Genomic DNA, 26,597 nt, shown 5'->3' with positions numbered 1-26,597 from the left:
AACAATAATTAAGAAGACTACAACAATAAATAAGAAAAATTTCACAAGACAGGACACAATTATAATTACAGCAATACAACAATAACAATAGAGGAGACCGTGGAAGATGGTATTAAGAAGAGCAGAGGGGTGAAGAATGGAACCAGTTAAGTAAAGGCTTTTCTGAAAAGGAGGGTTTTGAGTCTGGATTTGAAGGAGTTTAGAGAAGGTGACTCTCTAATATCCTTGGGCAAGGAGTTCCAGAGCTTGGGGGCATAGCAGGAGAAGGCCCTGTCGCCCATACAATGTAGACGGGCTTGGGGGACAGTAAGGAGGGCAGAATTTGAAGAGCGGAGGTTGCGAGGTGGGGAGTAGGGCGATAAAAGTTCAGACAGGTATTGAGGTGCCAAGCCATGTAAAGCCTTGTAGGTGAGCATGAGGATTTTAAAGTCTACGCGGAATTTGACCGGAAGCCAGTGCAAGGACTCCAGGATAGGAGTAATGTGAACACTTGCACTAGATCTGGTCAGGATTCTGGCTGCTGAATTTTGGACATACTGCAGCTTGTTCAGAGTAGATTTAGATACCCCAGGGAGCAGAGCATTGCAGTAGTCAATTCGAGAGAATACAAATATGTTGATCAGCTTTTCAGCCACAGTTAATGATAGCATAGGGCGTAGTCTTGCGATATTTCTAAGGTGAAAAAAAAGATGTTTTGACAGTATGCTGTACATGTGGGTCGAATGTTAAGCCAGAATCGAATATAACCCCAAGGTTTTTCAATTTTGATTGGAGCTCAAGTACAGAGCCATCTACAGACAGGGTTACAGGACTGGTTTTGCGAAGTTGATGGGGGGTACCAATAAGCATGACTTCAGTCTTGTCACAGTTAAGATGAAGGAAGTTTTGAGTCATCCAAATTTTTATGTCAGAGATGCAATTAGATAGAATAGAGACAGCCACATCAGTGTCGGGTTTGGTATGGATGTATATTTGTATATTTGTTAAGTGACTGAGTGACAGTCCCTCTGGTTTGTGTCAGTTGTAATGCTTTGCATTTATATGATAAAGTTCCAGTTTTGTCCCACCACAAAATCTTTTGCCAGTATCACTTTTTCAAAGTCACAGCTGGCCTCACAGTTGCATCCCTACCCAATTTCCTCCTGGCCCAGCTGCTCAGTTAGGAGCAACAGATACAGTAGATCCCGGCACTGTTTGGGTGGTGTATAAATAGTGTTTCTGATCGCTTTATATACCTTTCTTCTCATCTGTGCTTTTCTGCAATTTTATCTCTGAATTATTTGAAAAGCTCATTGGTCTTCATGATTGAATATCTGCTTGAAATTTGTTAACTGTTTGAGGGATCTTACAGAAACAGGTTGCATTTATTGTGAAGTCATGTGAACTACAAAAACAGACTGAGGCCACTCCTCTAATTATGAAGTGTACTCTGGTAATTTGCTGCACCTGAAACTAGCTCTAAAATTATTTTAAGTTTCCCAGAGCGTATTTTGCATACTTAGGCAATCATGACTTCCTTTCATATTACTTATCTATTTACTTCCTTCTTTTTTGCTTTGAATGTATGGAGTAGGTTGTGTATACAACAAATCCAGTTTACTTTAAAGCTTTAAAGCAACAGAATATGAAAACTATGCAAGGATCTTTGCAAATGGTTTACAATCTGGTGATTTGTATATCTTCTCAGATATTCTTCTTCCATCTGGTTTGATCAAGAGTCATCATCTCCTTTGAGTTTATATTGATGTTACATTTCTTCATGTTTGCTATTGTCATATTTGTCAACACTTCTTCGAGAGTCCTCTTGTATAATTGACTTGGCTATGCTAGGAGAAAATAAACTTCTTTGAAAGCTGGAATCTGACACACAGGCAACATTACCAACCCAACAGAGCTCATGGTAGATGATTATAGCTTTAGTGCTTGTAATGCCTTGTTTAGTCTTCTGAGTGTTACGTCCAAATTCCATTTTCTTGTATGCATCTGTGTACAGTATATCTTGACAGTTGTTTGGAGGCCCATTTCTGTCATCATACTGCAGTATCGTTAGCATACTGGAGTTTGAAGACTGAAGTTGGGGTTGTTTTAGTTTTGGACTGGAGTTTTTGGAGATTCAATATTTTAATTCAGCGGGGCTCCAGCAAAGAGCTGGTGTGTTATTAAATAGAGCAGTCAAAAATATTAAAAATAGAGCTGGGGTGATGACACATCCTTGTTTGACTCCTGTCTGGACTTCAAAGGGCTCCGTAATAGATCCATTAACGGGAATTACTGCATTCATCATAAAGCAGGCAAAGGATGCTGACAAATACTGGAGGACATCCATACTTCAAGATGGTTTTCAGAGTGCTTCACACTTCACACAGCAACATGTCAAAAAGAGTCAAACCAAAGGATGAGAAGCTGAGAGGACGGTTTTATTCCCAATAACTCCTAATTGACAAGCTCTAAAAAGCTTATCAGCCATACCTTCTGAGGGTCTCAGCCCACACTGGGAGAATCCTTTTGCAAGAAGAAAGGACTCTTTTTTTATGTATTCTTGCCAGAATGAACAGCTGAGAGATACCTATGTAATTTCCACCATTAGATTTGTACCCTTTTGTAAAAAAAAAACAGAATTGCTCAGAATTGTTTTTATTCTAAAACCCCAATCAGAAATTTCCAATGCCCAGTACAGTGCAGTTTGGTAAGGGATGCACCCCTCCTCCAACAGCATTACAGCCTTGCCAGTGCCTAGTATGCAACAGGGTTCACTGTGTCACTGAGAGCTTAGAAATCCCTAGCTGGCTGGTCCCACCCTACCAGTGGTTTCACTAAGCTATTTGGGCACCTTCACCTGGGGACTCCTGGTCACAGCAGGCTAGTACATGATCAAGGTTCAAACCCGTGTTGCCATGAATTGCATGTACTGGTTGAACCACTGGGGAGACGACCTGGTGCTAGGGTCTCAAGACATCCGATCCCTCAATGCTGAGTGAGGAGCAAAGGGTGACCCAGAAATATACAGCCCCACAGAAAGACACAGCAGAAGGACAAGCAAAGCACAGGGAAACTAGGAACAGGACAGAGTAGGAGCGCCCTCTAGTTGTAGAGGGTATGACATAATCTCCAACATAGTGATTAGAGCTGAGCTACAGAACCTTCTGAAGTGCAGTACCATGTCTATGAAACTCACCGCCCAAAACCATTCGAGACTGACAAAAATGACTTAAAGACCTCTCTTTTCATTAAAGCTTTTAATGTATAATTCAGATTTACCCTTGGCTTCACTAATTCGGTTTGTATTTTTCCACTTACTTTTTGTCTCTGTTTTGTATTGCATGTGTGCTATTGGACAGCATTTTGTATATTTCTTGGAAAGACCTTATAGATAAAATTATAACATTATCCTCCTATTTCAAATGCTATCTGTAAAGACAAACTAGGCTGTTTCATAGACAGTTATTATTCTTTTTTTAGTAGAGGAATTGTGTCATTAAATGTAAAAGACGTTAAAATCACGCTTACAATGAGGATTCAGTGCAGCATTCTGTAAAGACAAATGAGTGAAATAGAAAGGAACCAGATTGCTACTGCTGCTTTTATTTTAGTGTATTTTTATTATTACAATTTATGTGCCATTATGGATTCTGTGCTTTGAGGACTACAGAAAAGTGTACAGTACAGTACGTTGTGGCTTTGTGCCTGGCACATTCCTCCAGCTTACAGTGTAGATCTCCATGCTGACACTCAGCAGGCGGTGAGTTCAGATCGAGTGCTCCCCTAAATCTGTAGTTGCAGACACGCCACCTGTCATGAGTTATGGATGACGCTGACAATTTCCTCTTCTAGCCACACTGTACAGAGTGTTGCAACTACACTCCTAAAAGGCTAGTGAGCCAACTTTGTTGAAGAATATTTGGCTATGAATTAGCCGGGTCTAGGAAGCATGTATGCAGTCATACCATGATGTTTAAACCAGTGCAGTAACTTTCAATTAATATTTATTCTCTTCAGCTGCCTCTTTATGGTTGAGATGTATTACTTCTGTGTACTGGAGAATGGAGGTGAAGGATGTCATTTAGCATACTTTGCAGTAAAAATCAAGATGAATATGTGTACCAGCCGATTGCAGACTTGGTATATGAGCTCAATTCTGTACCAGTGCTTTCACAACTGCCTTAGAAAGAATATTTATTTTAGATTTGTGAATGCAGGTCAATTTTACAAATCAACAGCAACCCCTGTAGTGTGTTTACAGTGCATGTGTTCTAGTTTCTGCTGACCAATCTGTTAACAGATTAAAGCTAGTTCAACTCCTTAAGTCCTTGAAAACACCCAGAAGGGGTAAAACGTGTTTGAACCAAGCAGCAAAGTGTAATTGCAACAATTCAACTTCATGGATTCCTTGGGTAAATTTAGACCATAACAAGTTTAAAGTGTATTTGATTTCACAGATTTTGTGAAAATAGCCATATGCATGGAAGAAACTGGGTTTTCCACTGTACCATGTGCCAGGTTAACAATGGAAATACAGAGTAGGCGGAAGCCTGCATTCCTTTTGATTCTTTGTATAATTTATAATGCTTTCCTCAAGGACTAATAATAAATAATATTTAAATAATTCCACTTTGTACTTAAGCACAGCAACACTTCATTATCACTCCTTATGTCATTTCAGTGCCTATTTGTTCATTTTATAAGGAGTTATTTTTGTCTAAGATGAATATAAAGAAATGCATTTGCCAGCGTTTCCCAGATGTATACCAAGATGAAACTAGTCTAAGGTACAGTATTTTTCTGGACAAACCTGGACACCTTCCAAAATAGACATTGGAATTGTACATTCATGACTTAAAAGAATTGCAGCTAAATGTAGCCCTCTTGTTTCTTAATTTGTTTCATACAGTCTCAATGGAAAACCACCATCCACCATAGAATTCTGAATCTGTGATCACTCCGTGGACGAGTTTTAATTTAATCTCAGTGTTAGCAGAGAACCAGTGAGAGAGATTGTAAATCACAGCCCCTTCTCGGTTAGCCTTTGCTAACACAAAGCTTGCCTGTGTAAGTAATTTCTTTGGGATAATGACGGAGAAACTGCAATAATGCTTCTGTTAGTCCAATTTCTCCATGTGTTCTGAATCTGTCCTCAATCTTTTTTGATTTCCATCCTAGTGAAAACTGTTTTGTAACTGAAGATTAATGCTTAGTTGACATTCCTTGAAAAATCCAAACAGCATTGTTGTTTTCTGTTTCCTTCATTCAGATGGAGATTGATCATTCATAATCAAATGAAAGACCTGTCAACAGTAATGGCGAACAATTTAATTATATGGATTCAAAAAACATATTTTAAATGTACTTATATTTGTCTGCCAAATTGTTTATTCCAACTTGTAATATATAATGTTTTAATACACAATGAAAATATACTTTGCTTTACAGAATAACTAGCCATTGATTTGATTAAAAAATGTATTGTTGAACCAACCTGGATTTTATAACCCTCAATAAATGGTAGCAGGAAAGAGAGCTGTGTTATGCCTGTAGTATTGCTCACAAAATAACGACACACCAGTCCACACGTATAGATCTGCCAGCTTAGCATAACACTAATTACTGGTTACACCATTACACAATAAGAAGAGGATGAACACATTTTTCTAAAACTAAATATTTTTGCAATGTAATGGGGGCAGTAAAATATATGATGACAGAATTCTTGAATAACTCCTTCAGTCAGATCCTTGCAATCTGAGATCAACCTAAATTTCAAATGAACGCTTTGGAAATGTTTTGGTCTTTGGAAAAAGATTCTGTTAGAGTTGTTCCTGAAGTGGGGCAAGTGTACAACAAATGCAATAGTGAATGAATTTCATTAAATGTTCTTCGGTGGGAGGGCATTATGATGCACCTCCATTGTGCGCTACCAGCCTTCTAAAAACAATGCATTCATGAGGTCAACTAATCATCTGTGAGATAATATAACTGAAAATTGCAGGGGGGAACCTTGCAACAGTTGCTTAGTTGTCATTCGTTCTGCCAGCATCCATTTGTCATCTGTTAGGACAACCGGTGGCCACTACAGCAACACAGGACCAAAACACTTCACTTCAACACCTGTCCAACAGACAAATAGAAGAGAGATGGTCACTTCTGCATATTTTGGCAATCTGGACTTAAGTGGATCACAGACTGCAGTTTTAGATTGTTGTTTGTCATTTGCTGTACTAATTCCAGTCTGTTTTTTTACATCTACTGTGAGGGGTTTTCAGCTTCCTCACACATCACTAACTCATTCTGTCTGACCACCTCAAGGTGAGCTGTGCGTACGGGATGTGTCACCAGTGTGGCTGGTTTGGCTGAACTCCTCCGAGGTGTCTAAAGAGTTGTGACTTATCATTTGCACGAGGAATCGGTGTTATCATAATTGCACACATCTGTTAATGAGTAGAATCGGCAGCTTATGATCTGTGTGGAGAGTGCAAGTGTCTAAATCATGCAGATACTAGGAGAGCTTTTTCCAAGCCCACACAGGCACTCCTTTTCAATCTGTGCATAGCATTTCTGGGCATCTGTCAGGGTCCTGGAGCATCAGGTAACTGATTTTAATTGTTCATTTGGGTTTTGTAGTAAGACTCCACCTAAGCTGTAGCTGTTTGCATCAGGGTTAACAATAGTAGGCATTGTGCAGTCATAAAAAGCTAAGACAGGAGCTTCTGTACTCGGATGTTGTCCCTTTTCAAAGCTTACTCTTGTACTAATATCCAGTTTCAGTCCACATTACTTCTCAGCCATGTATTCAGGGGTCTTGTTACATCAGAAAGGCCAGATGGGAACCGGCCAACATAATGTAGGATCCTGCATAATTCTGAGTCGTTCTTTGGAGGCTCTTCATTGTTCTCAGGTCCTTCAGCAAGACTACAGGGTGGACAAAGAAATGAAGCTGGTTTTAAAAAACATGCATTTATTGAGCTTCAGGTCTGCAAAGTTATATCTTCTTGCATCTGTAGCAACTAACATTCTCCATGCGCATGCATTCAATCAAACATGTATACTGTATTAACTTTCACTGTGGTGAAATTCTAATCGACATCTGAATCCAGTTTCAAATGTGTATGTTACTGACTGTACTCTTGTTTCTGTACTTTATTCATCAACCTTGTCCCTGAACATTTGTCTGCTTATTCAAAGTATGTATCCTGCCCTTCTTACCTAAGTAGTATATGGAAATGTATACCTGAACTTGTGGTGATCCAGTAACAGTAAAAGTGTTGCTTCCATTCAGACCTCAGAATTAATCTTATTCAGAATAAGATGAAATATTCTAGTTAATGGTATATGAGTATAATCCCCCATTTCCTCAATTATGGCAAGAAAAATCTCATCAGACCCTAATCATTTATTAGTTTTGAACCATCCTAGCCTTTGTAGAACTACACTGTCAAAATACCTTATTTTGATGGATATGATCTATGTATTATCATAAATGTAATAACTAATACCATTATTGATTTTTACAATGCTATACAATGCAATAAAATAATAATGATAATTTAGCCAACTTAAAGTGCTGTGCAATAAAACTTTCAATCAAATCAAAACATTTTTACACAAAATAAAACCATAAATTAAGCAGAAAAGCTAGCTACTGTACATGCTGACTGACTTGCAAGATCTGATATGAGCTGTGAGATCATTCCATAGACTTGTAGAAACATAAAACGCAGTGTCCCAGTGGTTAGAGCCTCTTGCTAGGAACTGAAAGACCAGACTCGGAAGAGTGCAAATAACAGGGGTCAAATGAGAGAGTAAATAGTACACATATGTAGTCAGGAGCCAAATTGTTCAAACCTTCTAAGGTGAGCATTTGAAACATTATTCTCAAATCAACTGTCATTTTAGTTTTGCTCACAATCAAAGCAGCTGAGTTTGGAAGATGCTGCAACTTGCTAAGAGCATGTATGGACAAAGGAGAAGGCACAGCATTACAATAATGAAATAATTAGAAAATAACTGGAAAATATCCAAAACATATTTTAGTTCTTCTGCACCCAACTGGGATGATGTGTTCAGATATATACAGCAGTTCAGGTGGGGAGCTGCGTCAGCATGCGTAGGCTGCAAAGGAACAAGTAAGAGGTTTATTCCATGCTGAAAAGAGAAGAAAGAAAACACATTTTGGCCATGGAGCCTTCAATTGTGTTTTCTTTCTTCTCTTTTCAGCATGGAATAGATATATGCAATGTTACAAAGATGAAAAACTGTGGACAGCTCACCTGAAAACTTGGTTCACCTGAATTGAATACTTGCTGTAGACTGGTTTTGGGAAGGCTGCACTAAGAATGGGTAAATGACCAGAGTCATCAGCAGATCATTACCAACTATAACGAGAGCTGTTGGACTAAACAGTATTCTGAACCCAGACTGCAAAGGCTCCTACAGCCTGTTTAAAGATAAGTGAGCTTGTAACTGAAAAACAAGAGCAGCGGGCTCTCAAACCTTTGCCAACAACAGAAATGAGATATTGCTCAATAACTTCTGAACAGGCTGGAGCTAAATTTCTTTTTGTTAACAGAGTAAAGAGGAATGACCACTTTAGTCATTCATTGCTTCACTAGGTTTAAAGGCAGAGGGAGCAATTCCACATCTTAGCTTTTCACTGATAATATGTGTGACAATGGGACAGAGAATTGCAAAATTTGAAGGAAGGACTGGGCAGCAGATCAGTGAAAATAGAATCCAAGGAACATTTGGCAGGTTTTATGTTGGTGATAACTCCAGACAGCTGAACAGGAGAGACTGTATGAATCGCTGGAATGTGAGGTGCACTAAGCTTGAAAGCACATAAATTATTCCCAGAAGTGAAATCATAAGTTGCAATTTGAGTCAGAAAATCATCTCCGTAGAACAGCTTCATAATTCGTAGAGTTTTCTGATTAGATTGTTATTCTTAACTGGATTTAAAACGTTAGAAAAAAAGATACTTAGATTCTCTTCCCTTCTTAAATCCCCTTCTTTTCCCTTCTATTACATCCCAAAACGCTGACCGTGGGACAGTCATTGAATTACTATAGGTTTGCTGGTGTTGCTTGAAGGCAAGTAAATAACAGACAAGCCAGAATCCCCGCACAATCATTGCCCATGATATTATGTTCCCTTTGTCATGTGTGGGCATATCAAAGCCAGAGACAAATTAAAATGAGCCTTATTTAATTCAAAAGATTTAAAAGCTGGTACAGGTAATGATCTCAGAGCAGTGTTAAGTCAGTGTAAAACCATCAGCCGAACATGGGGCATGGTGTTTCTGTAAACTAAGGTATCCAGGGGGAAGAAACTCATTTAGCACATTTCAGGCATTTTGATAATACCAAGTTTCAGTTAAAAATAAAAGTGTTGTTTGCTGGTTAGGGAGCGAGTAACACATAAGGATAATTTAACAGATTTCTAGAGACTGAATTACTGCATGATGCAACTTGAGACCACTTGAGGAAGGAACCAGTGTTTATCCTTTTGTTGTTGTTTTTATTATTGGTTCTGTCCAATACAGAAGTCTGAAGAAAGGGGCTGATTCTGTCAGCTCCTGTCACTTCGCAATTGTCCCCAGATTATACAGTATCCAAAATGGTGGTTCAGCTAATCAGGGACTTCAGTATGCAACACTCCAGTGGAAGTCCAGCAGTGACTTTGGCTTGCCCAGACCATTCACTGAGGGTTAGAAACTTGCAACAGACTGAGACATAATCAGGATAGCAAGCAAGAAGTGTGATTGCATCAAGACCGAGCAAAACCAGCCAGGATCCCGGCACCTGCAAAGTGTGCAAGAGGTAGCTATAAAAGGTACAGTAAGAAAAAATACTAAGCAAATTAAGGACTTGTGTATTATCTATATTCTCAAAACTATTGGGTTGAAAAACCTTGAAATGCATGCCAGAGAAGCTACAGTAAGTGTACAACAATATCCTCTCTCAAACGGAAGTCATCTCTATATGGTATTTATCTACAACATCTTCTGTTGCAAAATCATGTGTTAAATATTTAGAATCTTCTTTTAATCCTCTGTTATCTTGTAAACTATTAAATCCCCTTTTTATACTCCTTTTTAATGCTTTAGTACTGAAAAAACATTATTCTCTGCCTCTGTTGCAAAATTAGTTTCTGCCTCTGATGTCCTATTGGCAATTCTAATCTTTTTCAGGTACACCTATAACTCAGTATACTTTTTAAAAGTCTTTAAATATTTTTCAAATTCTTTCTTATTTTTTTTCTTAATTTTTCCCCTAAACCTTAAAAGTTGTATTTTCCTTGAATTGTTTTAGAGGTCAATTCATTTTGGGCTTTTAACATGATGTTTTTGAAATATAACCATCTTTCTTTCATGGAGTCTAAAAATAGGAACACATTCCACTTTGTTATGCTCATCTTCACTGTTCTCAAAGGGATTTTCAGAGTTTTCTGTGATATCTTTTATACCCTTCTTGTGATCTATGCCTTTTTTCAACCTATCCCTGGGTTGTCTTGAAAGCTCCTAAGTCCTCGTTATTGAATATTTGTTTAAAATTCACTACATCACTGAGGGACAAAGGGACCACTTGACATTACAGAGGTAGGTCTATTAATTCTTAATCATGAGAAACACTGTTATTGCACACATACAGAGGAAATTTATCTAATCGTGTGACTTGACAAATCATTTTGTGCACCTGAACTAATTTCGATTCACCGCAGTTAAGGAAGTGAACACTAGTTCCATCAATATATTCTAGTTTTTGGTTGTTCTTTGCAGTTGCTGCTGACATCTAACTAATTTTGCAAATGTGATCCACCCTGGCTCAGATCTAAAGAGAGCATAGAATTTATTACTGATATTACTGTGATCTTGCTGGGATATGAACATGCTCACTTCAGAGCCACATAGTGCCACGGTCAGGCAGAATGGAGCTCGCCCTCTGTGGAAGGATTAGTGCTATCTACAGTAGGCACCAATAGAGCAGTGTCACCTTCTGTAACTGATGGAGCTCTGTTACATATATTCATAATGTTAATAAGGTGTCTTTCTTTCATCCTCCTAACATTACTTTTGTCTCTCCTTGCTTTTCCCAGACAGAATCAGAGGATGTTACAATATGTTTGGAATTGAGCAACCTGAGTTTTTACCAAATTTAATTCCTATGGACATACAAAGCCAGTCTTAGCATCTCAGTATTGGCTTTAAGAGAAAAATTTAAAATCGTGAATCTAACACTTAAATCTAAGAATAATTCAGCTCTAAATTACATTCATGACTTTTTCATGACATACAGCATGTTTGCCCAAAGTGAAGCATGAATGAATGCTTTTTATAGATTTACACCTAGGCTGTAGCACAGTATTTTACAAGTTAACATACACAGAAGTGTATGAAACAACTGTGAGGAATTTAAAACCAAACCCTCTCAGTAAAGCCATTCCTAGTGAAATGGCTACAATGGAAACGTGCAACAGAGGCATCACGTCAGATCTCCCCCAGCCTAGCGCCACTGACCCTAGCAGAGAACAATCCCTTCTGAGGAATATCGCGACCGGCCAGAATAAGATCCAGGACAGGGCGTGTGGAAGCTCTCAATGCACAGCCCAGGAGTTTTAGCTGCAGCGTGGGCCAGCTGGCCAGATTTGTTCCTATTGTTGTAAAAGTCCTAAATCAGACCAGAGGACTAAAGACTCTTCATACAGCAAGAGTACTTAATGTGAACAGGGAATAGCCCTATTTCAAATAAGTGACAAACAAGAAGAGACCGGTTTCCAGAACTTTACAACCTCTGCCCACTCCTAAGATGAAGGGCACAAAAAAAGAAAATCGAAATGATTATTATGATGTCTGATCTACTGCTTGTCCTTGGCTTGATCAAGTGAGAAGTATTAAATGATTTTTTTTTTCCTGTTACTAAATTAATGTGAAGCTTTTGTGTTCCCTCATTGTGTTCATTTGGCATCGCTGAGGCAGAAGCAGATACTATACCAAGGCACATAAAGACTGTGACCATCTTATAACGCCTACTCAAAACCCATCTGTAAATTCCATCATCCCTTTTTACTGTATATGCTCTTATAAGAGATACTTTCAGTATGAGCAATCAAATATCAAGTACCATTATACTGGTTTTAGTACATTTGTTCTTCAGGTGTATTATATTGCAATCCATCCAGTGATTGAAATAATTACTGTTTAGTGTATTGTTTTATAATATATACTTGATTTCATTCAGTTGAATTTGAGTACTGTCTGATTAAGGTATATAACTCTGCTTTGTGGAGCTGTTATTTTTCTGGTTCAGTAATTATTTTGAATTTACAGAACATTGCCCCAACATAATATTATGTAAAACTTTTAAAGTTATTTATTGAATAGTTTGTGAAATTTAAATTTGAGTGCTTTAGTAGAATTGTTATGTGTGCGAAAATGGGATATAAAAGGGGTGTTGTTTTAAAATAAATTCACTTTACATACTACTAAAATATTGCATGTCAGATCTGTAACAAAACATATGTTAGCATATGATTTAATAGCAAATAAAGTTGGGTTTTACAGAGAGAAGGTTAAAGTTAATTTTAGGACTTGAAATTAGTTTGCATAACATGCATTTAGAATTAATCATTGTTGAAATTATTTTTTAGTATAAATAGATACTTTAGGTGATTCATTTGGAGCCTGCAGACTTTTAATAATATTACATTTTCCTGGAATTCCATCACAATTAATTTAGCAAACAACAATCACACTTTTATAATGTGCTGCACATCATAATGGTTCCTCAATGACGTCCATCTGTTCTTGAATGCTTGATTTGGAAAATCTGCCTTTTTTTAATAGCAGAACTGGAAAGTAATCTAATTATCCTGCAGATACAACTTTGTTTATAACAACATTGATTCTTTTAATTTGCTAATTAAATTAATCTTTTGGAGGTAGGTTAGATTCTTCAGACCCACCATACCATGTTATGGAATCACAATAACAAAGAAACTAAGGTTTTTGTATTTTCAACAGTTGTTAACAGGATTTGCACATCAACAATACAGTTGTATCATGGTGTGTGTGTGTGTGTGTGTGTTCATAATGTATTATATATTGTGTATCTCCAAGGTACTGTAGCTGTATCACAAATTAAGCAAACAATTTAATAAAGCTGCACTTGTGTTTTTAGCATTACATGTAATAGACCAGTACTTGTAAATGCTATTGCAAAACACTTTGAGAACAAACCTCAAAAGAAATCAAGTTAAATGAAGGATCAATCGAACAGCAAGGCACTTGTGTAATAGGGATGAAACAACCACAGGCTCTGTTAAAGAGTAACTGGCTTACAACCCTGCAAAAATGGTCACAGTCCTTTGTTTTATTATGGAAATGTGTTTTTCTTAATTCACATGAAAATGGAAAAATCAAGCTGGGAAATGCAAAACGGAATCATTGTAAGGTTTTGCACTTTGTGGTTCTTCCTATAGGCCAGTGCTCAAGCAAAAGTCTTTAGCTTTCCGTCACAGAAGTGCAGGTGGACTTTTTCTTCAAATGACTGTACTGTATGTAGCAGATAATGGAAACCTAATTATTATACTACGCAATAACTACACACAAATTTGGAGACATACACAGGCAGAGCTGCATTAATGATTTATACAAAACAGCTGCAGACATTTATATAATTTATGCAGACAGAACCATATAGCTCATGTTGCAGACTTGTTAACATAATCGCTTCAAGCTATTCCCTTTTTTTAAGTGATTGGTACAATGTATTAGCTATCAAGGCAGAGTTCTCTTCACTCCGTTTATATTATAACATATGCAGCGAGATATGAAGGTTTTTTCCTTATAGTCAATGTAAATATCTGTGTAATGGGTTTAACTGTGGGGCAGCGCAGTGGCACAGTCAGTAATGCCTTCTCACATTGCTGGGGCCCTGGGTTCAATTCCTGGGGTGCTATCTGCATGGGGTTCGTAACATCTCCCCATGTTCGCATGAGTTTTCACCAGGTGCACCGGTTTCCTCCCACAGTCCAGAGACATGCTGGCACGTTAATGGGCTTTTGGGGAAACTGGCTCTGGTGTGAGGGTGTGTGTCTCTCTGTGACTGTGCCCTGTGCCCGTTGCTTGCCAGGGTAGCCTCTGGCTTCCCAAAATAAAGTGGTTGAAAAATGGATGGATGGATGATTACCTGCATTTTGGAATAAAATGCCCAAAAAGGTTAACTCTTAAATAATGTTTTCATCACAACCTATCTCAATTCATGCTTATGTACAGTAGAACTCCTCATTGCGAAGGACCAGAGTCCCATCCAGGTGGCAGTCGTGTGTTCTCTGTCCACTGCAGGATATGGAGACCAGCATGGGTTTTGACCTGCTGAGCCTCTGTGCTCTGGTGTGGACTTTTACTCATAATGTATTTGAAGATGATTATTATTAAAACAAAAATGAAGAACTTGTCTCTAAAGTAAACTGACATGGCTCAAACTTGACTGCTGCTCTAAACACAGTTGAGGAAAATAGCATAACTCCCGGCTGCAACAGACTTCACACTCTTCAGAGTGATCTGAACATTAAGATTCCCTTAAGAGCTTGAACATACTGTACGGAATCAACTGGTCTTGGAAATATGAAGGTCTAGAGTGATGAAAGACCTTCGATATCTTGAGCAGAACTTCAGATTCAGTTCCAGATTCACATGGGAGAAGAGGGGTGTTATCAGTAAGCATTAGGCCTACAGTATTCTGAACAAGCTAGAAAAGGTATTGTTGAGCAGCATGAAGGTCAGCAAACATAGTATGCCTGCATTTCAGGAACTCTCTGAGACAGCACTGACTTTAAGGTCACAATGCTCCTAAGAAGATAAAAGGAACATTTTTTTTTTTCCACAGAACTAAAGAGGTTATTATATTCAAGATCTGAATCCAAATAATTTAGTGGTGATTTAGCTGTGATTGATAACCTTTGACAAGTAGCAGTATTTTTTCAAGACTGAAATTCCATCTGAGAGTTTATGTACCCTGACTGTTCTGTCATATTATATACTGTATTTCTTTCTTTAGGGACTGAAAATTGTGTGCAGGTGTTCACATTAACATTGCAGAAGTGGACGAGTTAGTTGCACAAAAGAAAATATTTAATCTGTATTCACTTTCTAAAAATTATAGCATGAAGATGTGAATTTTAAATTATAACAATAAGCCTATGATAAAAAATGCAAAGAAAGAAATTGCTATGAAAGCTGTTTGCACTGTTAAATCTGACATATAAAGATGTATTTATAGTTAAGGCATCCATAGTCACAGCACTTGTACAATCTGACATTGAATTCATTTAATCACATTCAACACCTCACATTACTGTGAGGCTTTTCAAAGGCTTCTGCAAAACACTTTCACAGCTTCATCTTTCATTTTCACCCCAGTGCAGTGCCATTGCCTTTGTGCCCATTAGCTGGGAAAGAAGAAAATAACATGACAGTGCCCGAGTGATTTAGGCCTGGATTAAATCAAAACCCCGGCTCACCCACTACTTGCAAAGCACAGACTCAGTACTCACCATTTGTCTGGCCCCTGCAGAGCTGAAATTTAGAAAAGCTGTAATCAGACTGAGGGATCAGTTGGATTTTTTATTTAATCCAATTTTGAAAGAATAAGCAGCACCCTCTGAAAGTATTAGGAAAGCTAAAATTAAAACTTTTTTTTGTTGCTTTACAGTCAAGCAGAGTTTAATTACAATAATACACTTCATTTAATATGGCGCCTTCAAAAGTAGCTTCTCAAAGCAATAATTAAATAAAATCCTTTATGAAGAAGAAGGTTTTGAGTCTGGAGTTGAAAGTTCTCAGGGAAAGTGACTCTCTGACATCACTGGGGATAGAGTTTCAGAGTCTGGGGCCTTGTCGCAGTATGTAGATGAGCTTGGGGGGACTAGGAGGAGACCAGAGTCAGACAGATGAAGGTTGCAAGTTGGGAAGTTGGGATATAAAAAATCAGACAGGTACTGAGGTGCCAAGCCATGTAGAGACTTACAGGTGAGCATGAGATTTTGAAGTCGAGACGAAAGCTGGTAGAAGGCCGGTGTAAGGACTCCAGAACACTTGCACTAGACCTGGTCAGGGTTCTTGCTGCCGAATTGTGGACATGCTGAAGGTTGTTCAGTGTGGATTTAAGTACTCCAGCGAGTAGAGCATTGCAGTAATGAGTTCTGGAAGGGCGAATGAGTTGACCAGCTTTTCAGCTACAGGCAGAGACAACAAAGGATGTAGTCTGGAGATATGGAAGAATGGTGTTTTTCCAATATTTTGCACATTTAGGTCAAATATCAAGCCTGGATCAAATATCTCCCCCAAGATCTTCAATTTATATTGAAATTTAAGTACAGTACCAGCCACAGATAGGATTACTGAATTGGCTTTACATAGCTGATGGGGCATGCTTGTTAGTTAAAATGAAGGAAATTTTGATTCATCCAAGTTTTTATATCGGAGATGCAATTAGAGAGAGCACAGACGGACACTTCAGTGTCAGGTTTAATATGGACATAGATTTGAGTATCATCCACATAAAAAATGATAATTCAGACCATGTGATCATAATAGCTGACAAAGTAGGATCGTGTAAATACTGAATAGTGGAGGGTAGTACTGTGCCCTGATGGGACTTATTCAGAACTGAAACTCCCAAAAGAGACAAAGTATCGGAATGTGAAATTAAGATTAATATGATTGATAAGTACAATATAAAACCCATTTTATTTTTTCCATGCATACATTTGATCATATAGTTTAGAATTCATTTTGCTGCAATCATTACATCATCAATTAAGATGGGTGAACCAGTTCCGGAGAAACTAGATAATAATCATTTATTTATGATGACACTGAATTAAGTTTTTTTCTGATATTTGTCTGCTATCGTAGAAGGAAATGCTTTGATACTTAATAGGAAGATCTTCACCATGTGCTGTGACAGTGTCCCAGTACATACGGCTAGGGAGGTCATTAGGAGAAAAATAGCGGAAAATCATAGACCGGTCAGATTTAAACAAGTGAAGGCTTATTCCGGCTGAAAAGAGAAGAAAGGAAACACAACATTTCGTCTGTGGAGCCTTCTTTTCACCATGGAATAAACCTTTACTTGTTCCTTTTAATCTCATGATGACAAACACAAATTATCTGACTGTAAAAGTAAAAATAACAGTTTTGACTTCGTAGTCCCAATACTTCTGGAAGACGCTGTATAAACATGAAATCATGGATTTTAGGTCCTGTAGGTTTGAAAATCACTATTATGTTCATAGATTGTGACGACATAAAGAGTAAAATTTTAATTTCGGCTTATGTATGACTAATTTTTTTATTTTAGAAAAACCTTAACATTAGTGCTTTGGAAGTGGGGTATTTTGAAATGCAGATAAGTGAAGTTTACAGATCCCTAATTGAAAGTCTCTGTATGATCTCACTTATTATGTTTTAATAAATACTGTAACTAGTGTAAAATACATTTTAATTTGCAAATAATTATACAATCCATACAAAAAATTAATTTTCTAAGGAAATATTTTGTTCTGGATTGCAGGCAATGGAAAACATCTTTGTTGTATTTAAATGTAGAAAGATTTTTAAAGGCATACTGTATTCTCTTGTTCAGTCCTTGAGAACTGGGAACAAAGACAATATTGTCTAAAAGAAAATGGAATGGTCAAATCCTCCACTACTTGTGGAAAATAATTATATATATATACAGTACACTTTTTTCAAGTGTTCTCAAACTAAAACATAATTATAGAATTATATTCTTGGTTTTATTATTTCCCAGTGAATGCTTGCTGTTTCTAATGTTTACTTTGCACAAAAAGCTATACAGACATTTTTTCAGCTAGCTTCTCAAACTGTGTCAGCTCAGCTTGGCTCAAAGGTATACACCAGAATCTCAGCAGCAGCCCAACAAATTCTTTCACTTATGACAAGGACAGTGAAACGCTGAGAAAAATAATGTATGAGAGGCAATGTGCTTCTTTCTTTTCTTATTTCAATACAATTTCCAGAAATGGAAAATAAAACTTTCCTGTCTCCATTAATTCTTTTGAACACAAAAGGTTTTTGAAAAGTGCAGACATTTCTACAATACCACACTCTGTATGCCGTCCTCCTCACTGTGAAATAAGTAAGTTCTCCTTATTATCAGTTGCTGTTTATTCGTTTTTTTTCTTCAAGTACAATATGCACACAATACCAGTATACCTACATATCAGTTTTATAAAAATTATCTTGTGTACTGAAACCATAATTTATTAGGTACCCAGACATTAAAAAATAAACATGTTTTAAACAAGGCGAGAGCAACATACACATCATGCATATTTGTTTTTTTGTAGCTTATCCTGAGATCCATGTACACATTATTATTATTATTATTATTATTATTATTATTATTATTATTAACAATAATCATAATCTCTATATAGTGCCTTTAAAAGTAGCATCTCAAAACATAAGAAAGATGAGCAGAAAGAGGTACATGGCTATTAAAGATAGCAGACACACACACACACACACACACACACACACACACACACACACACACACTAAATTCAATAAAAGCCCTTGTGGCATTATGGGGGGATGTGCCCAGTGTGGCCTCCCCTTTGTAGTTCCAGCTGTCCTGGCTTCCAGCTGATGAGCCCCATCTGGTCAGGTCCTATAAAGGCACACTGGACACCCCGCGAGGGGACGAGCAGGGCCACCCCGGAAGGGGGAGTTTACAGTCCCAGAGGGGATTGCACCCGTGTAAGGTGTTCTTTTTCTTTTTGCCCGTCCCGTCACGTATTTCCACCAGGGCAGACAGACACACACCCCTTTTTCACGCAGTGAGTTTCTATTTTGTTCTTGCTTTACACGCCCTTCTCACCGGACTGGACCGCTAAACAGGGTCAGTCCAGTCCGGTGACCGCTGAGCTAGCGGCTCTTCTTGTTCCCAGGCTGGACCCAGTTAAATAGGGTAAGTCTGGCCTAGAGGTCACGAGGCACACCGGTACACCTTTCTTTTTGTTTTTTGTTTATTTTTCATTGGGTTCGCATTATTTTGGTCCCTTCTAACCTCACGCTGGTGCTTCCCTCCCCTCGCCTGGGGTGTTGGCTTCTACCGGTGCTCGCCAAGGCTCCTCCCACTACACCCTGTCACACCCTTCTGAAAAGAAAGGTTCTGAGTCTAGACTTAAATGCCCTCAGGGTAGGTGACTTTCGGATATCCTTGAGCGTAAAATTCAAGAGCTTTGGGTGTAGCAAGAGAAGGTCATATCACCCTTATAATGTAAATGAGCTTGGGGGACATATAGAAGACCAGAGTCAGACGAACGGAGGTTGCAACATGGGGAGAAGACGGATGATAAGACGGATAGGTACTGAGATGCCTTATACTGTAGGTGAGCATGAGGATTGTGAAGTCAACTCGAAAGCTGACAGGAAGCCAAGAACTCCAAGATCTAATGTAATGTGTTTATCACTTGCACACAATCTGGTCAGGATTCTAGCTGCTGAATTCTGAACATATTGGAGTTTGTTCAGTGTGGATTTTCTGGAACCCCAGTGAGCCGGGTGTTGCAGTAATCAATTTTAGAAAAGACAAATGAGTTGTCCAGCTTATCTGCTGCGGTCAAAGACAAAGACATAGTATGGCAAGAATACGTTTTTTTACAGTATTTTGCACATGAGGATCAAAAGTCAAACTAGGATGAAATATTACCCCTAAATTCTTCAGTTCTGATTGAACTTCAAATACTGTGCCATCCACAGGTATGGTTACTGCTTTGGCTTTATGTATGTGATGCGAGGTGCTGAGAAGAAAGACTTCAATCTTGTTGCTGTAGTGAAGGAAATTTTGAGTCATACAAATCGTTATGGCAGAGATGGAATTACAGAGTGCAGAAAAGCCATTTCAGTGTCAGGTTTAGTATGAACATGCTGTAGATCTGAGAATAATCAGTGTCAAAATGATAATTCAGACCACATTATTTTAATATCTGACCAAGTGGGAACACAAGTTTTGAACATTGACATCAATGTGTTTAATACTGTACACTTTCTTACAGGCTGCAGTTGTGCCCTCATTCTTGTTTCATTCTGAAATCTTAAATAATCCGCTGGATTGGTGTTATCTATACCTTCAAGGACTTTTGGATTTATTTGACCATGCATGATCCTCTGAATATCATAATCATTTTGCTGAATTTTAATTATAGTAGTATTGTTAACTTCCTCAATCTAATAAAATATAATCATAGAAATTACAACAAAGGAAGGCTTGACCTTGATCAGAGACCCACAGCCTAAATTAATTACACTTGAATAGGAGTGAATGTATGAGAGTAACATAGGTCTGTGTGAGTTTTCATGAGGTGCTCTGGTTTCATTCACACCTTCTGAAGGCATGCTGGCTGGATTATTTAATGTCCCCCTGTGCTTGTGTGCCCTGCAATAGACTGGGCTTGCATTCAGGGGCACCATGTGCATCAGGGAGTGGCTCTGGGTTAGATGCAGCCTTTACCAGAGATTTGCAGCTTCTAATAATGGATTATGAAATTCAAATATTGTGAAACTCAATGTGAAATGTTAATGATGATATGTACAATATAAACAGTTGTGTGTTTTTGTGCACTTTGAGAGAACTCTGTAGCTCTTTTATTTTAAAAAAAAAAGGTATAAATACATTTGACAAAATTAAATTATAATGGTTTAAGTTTCATAGGGAAGAATCCTTTTTTCAGAAAAAAGTGGGTACTGAAAAATAGGATCATTGTTAAACTTGCATCTAAAAGTTTGCATGCTTTTAGAAGACAGATTAAAACCTTTGTGGTGATTAAACCAAGCTCAGCACAGTGATATAAATTGTCTGATTGCCATTTGAAATTCTTTCTCTGCAAAACTGTCACAGCAGGAAGCATCAAGATTATTCATGGGCTTAGCACTGTGGATGTAAAAGGAGAACAGTGGCATGATTTGTTACAAATTGTGCTAGATGAAAACGATTCATTATAGGTTAAAAGATCAAAGGTCAGCCTCCTTGTTAAGCAAAACTTTTTCTCACTCAGTTTTTCATTTGGCATTCTACAGCAGTGACACTGGTTCTTCTTTCTTTTAGAAGATTCTTCTATGAGTGACAAAAATGTGTCCTCAGAGACAAGGGGACAGTTTTGGTTATCTCTCATTGATGTTTTAGGGGTATGCCATTTTGACTGAATTCGCATATGCTTTACAAAATTCTTCATCCAAGGAATATAAATATCTTTGAATTAACACGGGAGCATTCCAGTGTACTGTAAACTGTATACAGCCACAGAACAGCCTTGGTGCCTAGTTGGCAAATGAACTATCTGTAGGTAAAACCTTGTACTTTCAGATAGTTTAGGGCCTCCTAGCTACCACTTGTTAATAAGAATTATGAAGTCAAAATAAATTAAATATTGTACATGTTATGTCCTTATTTATCAATAACTTATTGGGTAACAATGTTCTACTATCATCAATACAGAAAAGCATAAAAATGCATTACAAGACTATCAGAATTAATTAAGCATAACAATACATTAAACATTTATTTGACTAGATTAATTCTCCACTGATTTATCAAAAAGCATTAGTTTCCCTTGGGTGTTGTCAATGGGATCTCACACTGAAGCTACAGTTACAGTACATTTCAAAAGGCTGAGAGATGGAAATATTGACAATGCGGAGGTGAAATAAAATCAACGGTGCAATATTTTCTGAATATTACTTATTCAATTGCATAGTTTAAGGATCTCATAACTGCATTTTATTTATTCTTTACAGAAATTGAAAAATATGAAGGGGATGAAATAAAAAAAGAAGATGGGGAGAAGAAATACCTAGATGTCATCAGCAACAAAAATATTAAGTTGTCAGAAAGAGTACTGATCCCTGTTCAGCAGTATCCAAAGGTAAAATAAGACAAAGTTCATTCAAAATCATTTAACTACCTTTAGTCCTTTTGGTTTCATCAGAATATGGTTTGAAGTTTCATTTTTGTTGACCTCAATATCACATATCTGCTGGGAGGAAATGTTTTACATAAAGTAGCTACAGTAATGCACAGTGCAGTGTAACATCATATCACCTATAAAAAGGCTGCAATTTTTGAATTGCATTCTCACACCATTGCATTTGGAAGAGAATAAACATGCTGGCTTATGCCGTGCTTTAGCACTTCGGCCAAGCACTACTGTATGTCTCCACCTGTGAGAATGGCAGTTTATTCCCACGATGACAGTTCAAATCGAAGAAAATTGTTCTGTAATCTCAGTGGCATTTCTCCTTGTAGATTCTTAAGAAATATCAACTTTGCAGTATAAGTGCAAAGAAATACTGTGCTTTAAATTATTTGTGCCTCGAGCTAAAGAGGCAGAAAATCATTTGTGGAGCCAGTGTTATCAATTTCATATAGAGCTACATGGTTTGCTACACCGCATGCCACAGTTTTTGCTCTCCATATGGTGGTACTGTCCTGCTTCAGTTTGTAATCCTTAAATGTGCACTTTTCTACACATGACTGGACCTGACATTCATTTACATGCCACCAGAAAGCGCACAAAATACACTGGAATTTCTGCTATATCATAAGATAGTAAAACATTAAAGTTGAAAAAGTAAAACCTAAAAAATGAACAAGAATTTTAGATTTAGTTTCTTCATGCCCAATATCCCAGATTTCTGACTTGGAAAATGGTTTAACAAGCTACTGTATTTCAAAGCATACACACAATCTGCAGAATCCCTGCATTTCCTTGGTTATCTTATCTGCAGAGATTTAGCACAAGGATATTCTTCATTTGTTATACTCGATGGGCCTCTTTCCATTTCCCATATGTATTCATTATACACATTTCACACAATATTTCATTTCTGTGCACAATGTGTTTTCAATGTTTGTCTAACATTTGTAGAATTCAGTGGACATTTCTCAATGAGCTTCATCATTTTAAGTCTCCACTGTCTCAATCATTTTAAGTGATGTTGTTCTAAGTACAATATGAAAATGTCCACTCAAAGCATCTCTAAAAGCCTTCAATGATAAATGTTCAATATAGTTTTTCTTTCATGGTGGCATGAGATCAATGAAAATACATTTCCTTAAGAGACTATCACAAAATGAAATTGTTAAATTTGCTTGAGAGCCATTTGCTATTGATTGAAATTAAGGTATTTGTTAAAGCTTTGAGACTCCAGAGTTGTATAGCAATTCTAATCGATGAAGATGTGAGAATCTTTGTTTAAAGTCAGACATTATCATCATCACCCTACCTCAACTGTGCACAAAAACATATAGACCCAAAGGTTATAACAGGAGGGTAATTATCTCTGTGTAATTGTCCAAGGCGTGAGCATACAGTGCAGGAATGTGGAGTTTTATGGACTATGATCTAATTTCTAACAGGATTAGAAACAGTATCCTTGCAGTCTTGGATGTTGTAGAAATGAATCTACTGTGAAAGCGGAATTTTCCGCTTTATTTAAAACAAAACATTGCTTTTCTATTTTTAAAAATGACAAATATTGCTATGCTATGGGTACTAAAATTTGTTTTGAGTAAAAATATTAGGCAACTCCTGTAACCCTTGTGACCAGAAAAAAAGATAGCACCAGCACTGGGATACTTTCATCTCTAGGAAATAGAGCTAAGCGTTTATACCTACTGTACCTCCGATCTCGGGTGTGTGACACAATTACTTAAGTCTCCTCCAGCTGTGTGTGGAGACACCACTCCTAGACTTAAGATCCAGTGCATGAGTAAGAGTCCTCAGCAGAAGTAGTGCTGCAGGATTCTACCTACAGAAGGAACTGGTCTGACACTGAACTGGCAATACAAGACCTCAACATCTTGACAATAGACTTGGACACCAATCACGTGCTGTCTGGGCAGTTCCTGAGCACGAGTAGGAGGTGCTGAAGGACTAGAAACGCCAGTCTAACCCCAGGTCATTGATGTATGTGGACTGTGTTCAGCATGTTTAAAAGCCATGCACTCTTCTCCCATGTCAGACCCCCATGCTTTGTTGGAAATATGCTGAACTCTACATAGTGCTTACGTCCCTCCAAAATATCTCAAAATATCTCCGGAAGACACTGGTGGGGTTCCTCCTTCTTCTTCTCTTAGTTTTTCTCCTTTATGTGTGAAAGAGAATTGTGTAGGAAGGCAAATGTAAGAGTGGTGTGGAACCAAGAGCAGACCGACAACGGTAAAGGGGGGCGTAAGGCCAGAACTGAAAGTAAAAAAAGTATTTACTCATTTACAGTGCAAAAGCAACCAGACCCATAAACAAACAAGATGTTGAAAATTCCAGAAATCTCTTTTTTTGAGAAACACATGTGCAGGATTAATAGATTCCACTTCTATTTACAGTATGCATATATCTCTATAAGAGGCTATGAAGGACCTGCACTTGTAGAAGGGTAACCAACAGCAATAGGGGTTGGGCAGCAGAGAAATCAAATGATTTGATGGGTGTTTTTTGTGTATGGTCGAGGCACACACAGGATGGATAAAGACATCATAGCCCCTTTCAGAGTTTCTAAACAAAATAGAACATGCAGCTCTGTCAGCACCAGTCCAGCATGACCAGTAGCACCTGATGATCCCTGATAGTTCTGGATTGGCCTGTGGGCGTTGCTGGTACAGTATAAATACTCAATCGTGTATCTCATCGTTTGCTGGCTACTCCTGGGCATGAAAAGGAAATGGTAATAATCCTACAGTGAGGGAAAGAATGATAATGAAACTGATCATACACATCTATAACCCTAAAATAGTATATAGTATAGCTACAATTCTTCTTATACAGTACCACCTATTAAGGAAAAAATATTTTTTTTTATGATTTATGAGTTTATGTTCTATTTTTGTTGCAATAGCACATTATTTTAAGCTTTAAAAATGCTCACTGATGAAAATGTCTTTATTTTGGCTAACCTTAAGTTCACACACAGCACACCTTCAATTTACACCAGTGAACAAATTACTTGAGGTTAATATGGTTTGACCATTTAATTTACATGTTTAACAGTGTTGCTGAGAGTTGAGAGAGTCAGGACCAGCGAATCCCTGCCAGTTGTGTGCCTCTTTTGGGGAATTTCGCATGTTTTTCAGTCAGCTTGTGACATGACCTTGACTCACACCTACAATCGCCGCAGTCCGCCTTCACACGCAGGCGCCACTCGGGTGGGTCCACTGGGTTAATATTGCCCGTCTAGAACTGCACAACAAGTCATTGAGGATAGTTCACTGCTTTATTGCACTTAGTGTAGGCGGATCAAATTCAGATCTTTTGCAGTGTAAAATATCGGTGCATTAAATAAATATTTAGAGCAGAACTGATTTTCATTGCAACACTCAAATAAGTAGGAATACATCCTTGAAAATAAGAAATAAATTAAACTTTGAAAAAAAGAAAAAAGAGATTCAAAATCATTTCCAGAATCCTGACATTAACAAGGGCTGTCATTCATAGTTTATTGTCCTTCATAAGTCAGAAAATTGGGTTTGTTTCAGTGCACAGTAAACTAGATGTTAAAAACACTTCACCATCTCAAATGAATGTATTGCATATACATCCTACAACAATAACTTCTAATGATAGGTTGTTTAAAGATAACTCTTTCAAATCACCATTGGCTTAATAAAAGAGGATATGAGCACCTCATTTATTCCCTACATTTTAAAAATACACTAAGCTTTCTGAATCGCCACAGCAAAAGTATTACTTTTAAAGAGACTAATGTGTAAACTTTTCAGGTTCCTCTCTGTTAGTGGATTTGGGTGAAGAACTGAATATGACCAATGCAGCACAGTGGAGGTGCCATTCTTGCACCTGAAAATTAGCCAGTTTGTTTTGGAAACTGTGCCACCAGCCCAATTGCATTTGGCACTGCTTGTATAGACGAAGGACTGGAAATCGAGAGACAGCTGGAGAGGCTCAATTACTTTAACATTGACCTCAGTAATAAGGGGAAACATGTATTATGAGCTGGTATAATGAATATCCTGCTGGAAAAAGCACTTACTCAAATTCCCGAAAAAAAGCTGTTAACTTTGCAATATGTACGCCACTAACCGCAGAAAAGAAAATTCAAAGGCATGAAGAAGAGATGAGATATCAGTGTGGTCAATAATATTTGATTTTTAAAAAGTCATTTAACACAAGCCTTCTATTATTTTTTCTGCTATTTCATAAATTCATCTGCAGCATGTCATCAGAGCTGAATACAGTAAGTGTGTCACAGAGAGTAGCTCTGATGATAATTATACAGTTATTCAGTAGAGTGGATGTTATCATGTTGTAAGATTCGGCTTTTTCAAGATAATTGGTGCCAAGAGACATTTCCAGGTGTAAAGGTGAATTGTGAAGGGAGTTAATATGAAGCAGAAGCAATGACAATCAAAGACACGCACAACACATTGATTTTGTACAACTTCTTTATATCTGCTGCTTTACCCCACATAGCCAGACACATTTACTATGCATGCCCCCAGACAGCTGCAACTTCACTTTCCCGGCTCTGTCACTGGCTCAGCTTTCTGCTAATTGCCTGCTCTGTTGCT

The 26,597-nt window shown here is 37.7% G+C and overlaps 1 protein-coding gene across 3 annotated transcripts in view; it reads left to right on the top strand.

Annotated features, from left to right (window-relative positions):
• The window catches only part of khdrbs2 (KH domain containing, RNA binding, signal transduction associated 2), a 123,522-nt gene that overhangs the window by 27,450 nt on the left and 69,475 nt on the right, over positions 1-26,597 (top strand). For all 3 annotated transcript variants that reach the window (XR_015928016.1, XM_088610801.1, XM_088610802.1), the window contains one exon: positions 21,815-21,942. Coding sequence is in view for 2 of the 3 variants with exons in the window: in XM_088610801.1 (XP_088466927.1) it covers positions 21,815-21,942 (128 nt within the window). In the remaining variant the exon portion in view is untranslated. The remainder of the gene's footprint in view (positions 1-21,814; positions 21,943-26,597) is intronic.

Source organism: Lepisosteus platostomus, chromosome 17 (genome assembly GCF_059453375.1).
Source record: "Lepisosteus platostomus isolate fLepPlt1 chromosome 17, fLepPlt1.hap1, whole genome shotgun sequence".
NCBI classification, from domain to species: Eukaryota; Metazoa; Chordata; class Actinopteri; order Semionotiformes; family Lepisosteidae; genus Lepisosteus; species Lepisosteus platostomus.
The sequence above is the reverse complement of the archived record's forward strand: the minus strand, read 5'-3'. Positions and strand labels throughout refer to the sequence as shown.